The sequence below is a fragment of the Phaethon lepturus genome, unplaced genomic scaffold, assembly GCF_000687285.1.
Source record: "Phaethon lepturus isolate BGI_N335 unplaced genomic scaffold, ASM68728v1 scaffold26996, whole genome shotgun sequence".
Taxonomy (NCBI): domain Eukaryota; kingdom Metazoa; phylum Chordata; class Aves; order Phaethontiformes; family Phaethontidae; genus Phaethon; species Phaethon lepturus.
Genome location: NW_010546007.1, coordinates 2,744 through 9,250, shown reverse-complemented (window position 1 = coordinate 9,250; position 6,507 = coordinate 2,744). Strand labels below are relative to the sequence as shown.

The 6,507-nt window shown below is 51.5% G+C and overlaps 1 protein-coding gene across 1 annotated transcript in view; it reads right to left on the bottom strand.

Moving 5' to 3' along the window:
* Positions 1-4,069, bottom strand: part of SOCS7 (suppressor of cytokine signaling 7) — a gene marked incomplete at both ends in the record, with an annotated part of 12,702 nt that extends 8,633 nt beyond the window's left edge. The window contains 2 exon segments of the mRNA XM_010289166.1: positions 688-792; positions 4,005-4,069. Coding sequence (XP_010287468.1) covers positions 688-792; positions 4,005-4,069 — 170 coding nt within the window.
* Between the last annotated feature and the right edge of the window lie 2,438 nt (positions 4,070-6,507).

Genomic DNA, 6,507 nt, shown 5'->3' with positions numbered 1-6,507 from the left:
ACCATCTTCCTCGTGCTTCTGAGCGCGGGTGGCTGCTGCCACTTCACACCAGCTCGGAGCCTCGCGCACACTCGCACGCCCTCCCGGAGCGAAGGAGCCCGTGTTCCAGCCCGGCTAGCTCCTCACACGCAGCTTGCGGCACAAGACAGGCGTTTACAGGAGATTTCACAGCCCCGACGCTGCCCCAGCACACGGGGTATGCAGTTTAAGGTGCTGCCCGCTAAGGCTGACTTTACCTGTCCTAAGCTGCTCCTGCTCAGAGGGGCCTCCTCCAGAGGAGCAATTAAGCCAGGCTCCTGGTGCACCAGCCTCTCGGGGAGCCTCCACTTCCACCAACCAGAGAGCACAGAAGGGAACTGGCCTCGCTGAGCGATGGGTAGTAAGGGGAGAAGCTTCCAAAAGCAGCAGAAACACTATGAAACCAGGACCTTACGTCCCACCTCACACTGCTCCACCACCGCCCTCCCCTCCTGGCTGATTTAAGAGAAGCACTGAAGCCTTCAAGGAACAGCAAGAAATCCTCTGCCGGGGAAGGGCGAGCGGGCATGCTACGGGGTCAGACGAGCGGGCAGCGAGCCCGCTGCCGGGGACCCTTGGGACATTCCTTCTCTGTCCCCGCAAGGGCGGACGGGCAGCTCCTATGCTCCCGCAGGGACGCGCGGCAAAGGATGCTCTCCAGGACAGTACCTAGCAGGCTGAGGCTTCTTCGTGGTGGCGGTGGTGGAGTCGGAGGGTGAGGGGAGGTCAGTCCTCGCTGAGAGATGTCCACGTCCACTAGTGACACTGTTTCACCTGAAGGTTGGTGGAGCAAGACTGTTAGTATTGCACCTTCCCTGGGGCATGCAGAGGCTGAGCACAGGGAGGCAGGGGGAGAGAGGAAGGGGCAGTAACCTCTGCAAGGTTTGGAAGATCATCTCATTAGCTGTTTTCAAATCGAGTTTCCCTGCTGCACCACTTTTGAGACATTGATCAGGTCTGCTACCGCAGCCCGAAGGTCAGGCGGAAGGGAACGACACTGGTACGCGTGCCTGAACCCCGCCTGAGTCCAGCACCCGGAGGACGCGATGAGGAAGGCACCGCGAGACCTCTTCAGCACCGAGTTCACATATCAAGCAGAGCTCAACGCTGCACAGCGCTGGCACTTCGTACAGTCCTGGGAAATGGTTTCACAGGTCTGCGCGGCACCCGCTGGCGCCGGACTCTGCGATAACGCTCCTGTTCACGCCAGTCTGAGTTTGCCTACCAAAGCCTTAGATGATCACACAGAAATACCTTTTACCCTAAAGGCCATGAGGGTACCAGCTCTTAAAATTAATATAAGGGAGCTGGACAGGGTTTTATATTAAATAGTTGGAATTCACTAAAGCCTAAAGGCTCTGGATCCAGGATACTGCTCAGAGAAAATAATGACACAAACTAAGATGTCTAACTTAAAACCAGAAAAGCTTAGTCTAAAATCGTGGGAAGGAAATGAAGCCATCAAACTGATGTCAAAGCATCAGCCTCAGTATCAGACTGATACAGAGCTAAAAGGAAAGCACCTAAATCCCAAAGAGAGACCTCAAGTGGTGTTACCACAGCCAAGGCTTTTTTTTTTTTACCAATTAAAAAAAAAATCAAATCAGTCTAACCAGGCTCTGATGAACCACCAACATAAACCAAATCATCCTGAACACCTGAACCATGGTCTCAAGGACAACGAAATCTGGCTGCCTTGGATTTCAATTCCTGTGGGCAGGGGAACTCCACTTCTGCTCCAGATACTGTCCACAGCATCACTCACCTCTGGGTAGGTACCTGACAATGTATTTACCAGGCATTACACAGGACAATATTGACTCAGCTTCCTTCTGCTTTTCTAAGTCCTATCTATTCATAAGCCATGTTAAGAGGAGTGCTTAGGGTTGGTTATTATCCGAGGTACCTCCTCCCTGGGGGACTTATGGGTGTGAGCGTACACGCATGCACACAGCCACTCTTTCGTTTCCACACCCTGAAAATGAAGTGGCCCTGTAGGTTGGACTGCATTCGTCCCGTCGCAAACAAAACCAAAAGACAACCAGACTAGGAGGGGTTGCAGTAACTCAGCTTGCGAAGCCTTCCCAATGCAGCAGGAGCTGCAATGGCAGGCTGCGGCGCACTTACGGAGCCAGCGCTTCCGAAAGGTGCCCGAGGAGAGGTCAGGAAAGGTGAGGACAGCCTTCCCAAACACCTTCGCTCGCCCCACATACTAACCTGAAAGCAAATCACCAAGAAAACCATGCAAGTTGGGCCAGACATTTGAATTCCGTCCCACTTTGGTGGTGCCAGTCTCAGAAAATCCTCTGCAGAGCAGCCATTAAAGAAACCAAGTCCTCAGCTGCGTAGGACTGGAGAAGTCAACAACAAAGCAATTAAAATCCAGGCATTCGCTTTGGGGATGCTTCAACAATCTTCTGCAAAGGAAAAGCTCCTACGAGGGCGCTGCCAGTATTTCACCAACTGGCAAAAATTTTCAAAACAGTTAATAGCATAAACTAACAATTAATCACATCAATTTCCCAAGTTCAAAGCAAAAACTTGTCAACTCCAGGTTCTCCTCTGTAGTTTCTTTTGAAGAAAAGCAGCTCTGCACACACATCCACGTACCCCAAACACCAGCACGCAGAATTACAGATTTTATACTCACAGCTTCCCCTAGCAACAGCTGGCAAAGCAGCAGAAGCAGTTTTTGCTTTCACCAGTCTTGATTTGCTAAACGCACATGACGCTTACAGCCGGTGGCGTCACGCAAGGAGCACGTCCTCTGCGTGCTGCCCCACGGTCAGGACATCGGCCGAAGGCACGTGGGAATGGAGAAGAGAACGAGAAGCGTCACAGCTGAATTACCCCCGAGTGACTCCACTTCTGCAGGAGCTACAAACCACAGGAGCCCACCAGCAGCTTCCAGTTGCTAGTTCCAGGCAAGTCAAACAAATGCTCTGCCTTGAAGGTCACTGCGCTGAAATTTAAACCAGTTCTCAGTAAGACTTCACCACTGCCCTCCAAAGAGGGCTTCGCTCTACTCAGGAACACAAACCCCACACCAGCTCCTGCACCGAGCTCCTCAGCCACTCTCTGCTATCAAACGCCAGCAGCAAGAGGAGGCTTTCAGCGCTACTCGCCGGCTTTTCCCAACGCAGCTATCGCCACACGATCATATTTTGATTCCTTTGCCCTGCAATGAGACCCTCAACATCAATTTATTTTGAATCTAACCTTCATAACAAGCCACGTAAAACCCCGCACCGCTGATAAATACTCGCTTGGGACCTCAGATTCCTACTCACGCAGGTCTTGAGATGGGATTCTCCCAAGGAAATCCCAAGCCCTGTGGCAAGGACTGTTTTGACTATGAGCCCACACCACAAGAGGTGCGTGACCATGACTAGGAGCTTTTCAGTGCTGCAGCTTTCAGCCGCCAGCGGAGCAGGACTTCCCCCTCACACCATTTATAAACTGGCAAACTTCCCCCCACCAGAAGAAAAGGGAAGGTCAGAAACCAGCAGGACGTGGGGAGGGGGGGAACATGCAGAAGAAGTTGGTAGTGCTCCACAAAAGAGGTTTCAATTCCCATAGATGTCATGCAGCAGAGCTGCTGACGTTGCTGTATGGTCCAGGTGGGAAGCAGGGCTTGGTCTTACCTCCTTGCAAAAAACAGGAGGGGAGCACCGAGCTGCACTCGATCTACAGGGGATTTTCCAAACCACTTGGATGCAAACAGCCCTGCCTGGAGGAAGGATCTTCACCTCCAAGAGCACAACTCAAACTTGCGTTACAACAGGAGGAATTGCAAAATACCGATGTGCAATAGCCATGTTCTCTACAGCTCCTCTTGTTCAGGGTTTGAGGCCAAGCAGAACACAGGGACTCTTCAGAGATCCCAGCTTGTACGTGGAAGCAACATTCAGCGTCTATCGTTAAGCACACACTGCTCCTTCCATAGCAAAATGAAACGCCGCGCTGTAAATCTTTCAAATCCTTACCTGTGAAGAGGGGGCTGAACACAACCGGGGAAAAGGCACTTTGAGTTCTTGTTAGTCTGTGTTTCCTATTGGAAATAAGAAAAACATCGTTAGCAGAGATGGGGAGACCTGGTGCATCCCACCAGAAGAAAGTACCACTTGTTCCTCTCAAACCAGGAGAGCCTTCACATTCTTTACAGAAGCTCGAGACAGCTCAATGCTGCACGTTTATTCGACTCCTAGAGCAGTGCTTTGGCTTAAGTAGGGCAGTCAACCTGTAAAGCTAGGTCTCCATCCTGCTACTAAGCAAATCTCTAACTAGGTAATTAATAAAGTCTTTGGAAAGAAAAACCCCAAGCAGGTATGGTAACCAGAGCCAAGAAGCTGTTTCACAACAGACGTCACACTATTTCTCCGGATCAGGCATTGCCAAATGCCTTCGACAAACAGGTTGGGGCCCTGCACAATTAGGGGTTGTGCCTAGAGCGAGCGCGTCGAATGCCCTCGTGCTGCGTGCGGAGGACACCACCTCCCCAAAGGGTTTCAAAATGCAGGTGAAGGGTAGGCAAGCTAAACCTGGAGCCACCAAGATGGATGGAAACAGCTAAAAAACACACTTCTGATGAGGACCCAGGAATACCAGCTATTCCCACGAAGCTTGCTTTCCAAACTAGCAGTTTTATAACAACGCTGTAGCCAGCCGTGGGCTCTCCCCGCACAAAACCGCTCCTTCCAGCACCGTCCCTACTGCAACGCTAAAGGGCTTTATCCAGATCTAGGCAGAGAACACGCTGGTAAACTGAGGCACAGCATACGGCAGCCCTGGGACTCGAATCTGTGGTTGAGGTGAGAAGAGAAACACATCCCTGGCAGCCTGGTGCCAGAAACTCGCTTCCACCTAAGAGGGGAGCACAAGAACAAAGCTCAGCTCGTGTGCCGCAGCTTTGACAAAGGCCTTTCCAGCACCCAAAGTACATCGTGCAACGCCCACTCCGGCACTGGGCAGTCCCCATCAGTCTGCAGGTCTGTACTGGGTCAGACAAAGTTCCTCCGAGTTAAATAGTGCGACTTCATCGTGCTGGCCAGAGAAACTGGTCCCATTGCATCCAGGCAAGGGACTGCACCACCAAGATCTAGAGGAGCTCAGAGACCAGCTCTACTCACCACGCAGAAGAACATCCCCCTTGCACTGCAAGCAGGTTGTCGCAGGGCTGACGCTGTTCCTCTCGGATGTCTTCCTCACCCTCCAACCTCCTCCCAGCAAGCGGCTGACCCTGAACCTTAAGCCTGTCTTGTGACCCCAGCTCCTCCCGCAAAGCCTAGGCAAAGCTTCAGCTAAAACCAGCTCTGAGCAAGGACTGCCTCCCCTCAGGAAGGACTGCACCGAGCAGATGCAACTCAGCCGCCCCGCAGGGAGAAGAAACCCGAGCTCCGGTCTCATATTGCACTGAAGAGCCCTGGGAGTGCAGAGCAGATGGGTGCACCCTCATCTTTTCACAAGGAAGACCAAATGCTTCTCTTGTTTGTGTCCAGACACGTCACTGGGTCACACAGCTGCGAATAAACATTTAATACTGTAAGTCTGCAAATAAAAATACCAAGAACATTCATCATCCTGATACGTAAAATCCCATTAAAACGTTTGGAAATGTTTTCATTTTAAGCCTCTCACACCTATTTGAGGGTTGGGTTTTCTTCCCCAAAGGAGAAGAATTCACCAATTATCAGCACACACAAAATTACACTTCTGGACTAATATCAGCTAACCTTATAATATAGTAACAGCTCTGTTCCCACCCACTAAGCCAGACGGAAAGGAGTATTGCTGGCATTTTGCTGTTACCAAAACAGCTACGTTTTATGCCAACATTTTACAGCCATCAATTTCTGAGATTTCTCATTTCTAGCCAGCTCACATCAGCAGCAGGGCGAGTGAGAAACGATTCACATGGACTGAATTCTCCGCTTCCCAACTCTGTCTCCACCAAAACAACATACATCCACACTTCCTCCTCCTGCCCTCAGGTTCTGCAGCCATCTCCAAACAATGCTGAAACCCCCGGAGAAGGAATTACGTGTCACCAGTACCTGAACGCTGCTGCATCGGATCAGCACAGCCCTGCAGAGCTGGAGGAAGCCAAAGGTGGACATCGCCGTTCCAGAACGCCGTGGACAGATTCCGCTCGGATTCGTGCACACACAAAACTGGAAAACCCCTCGAGGGCCAGCAAGTAAGGGTTTTTAGGGTCAGTTCCCCACCAGTTCTGCAATAGTTGTGGCTGCTGCCTTCGCGGCCGGCACTTCCCACAGTGCTGCCTTTACTCAGCCCAAGGCACCGTCCTGTTAACACTACGGCAAGTCTTACCCGGCCGCTCAGGCTGGCTGCATCCTACTTTATGCATGCAACAACACACAGACGTGTCAAAAAACTCAAGGTCATCAATACAGCTTAACTTGCAAGATTTGGGTACCAACCTGGCAAGCGATCTTCAGCAGATGCCGGTCGCAGCTCAGGTATGCCCGC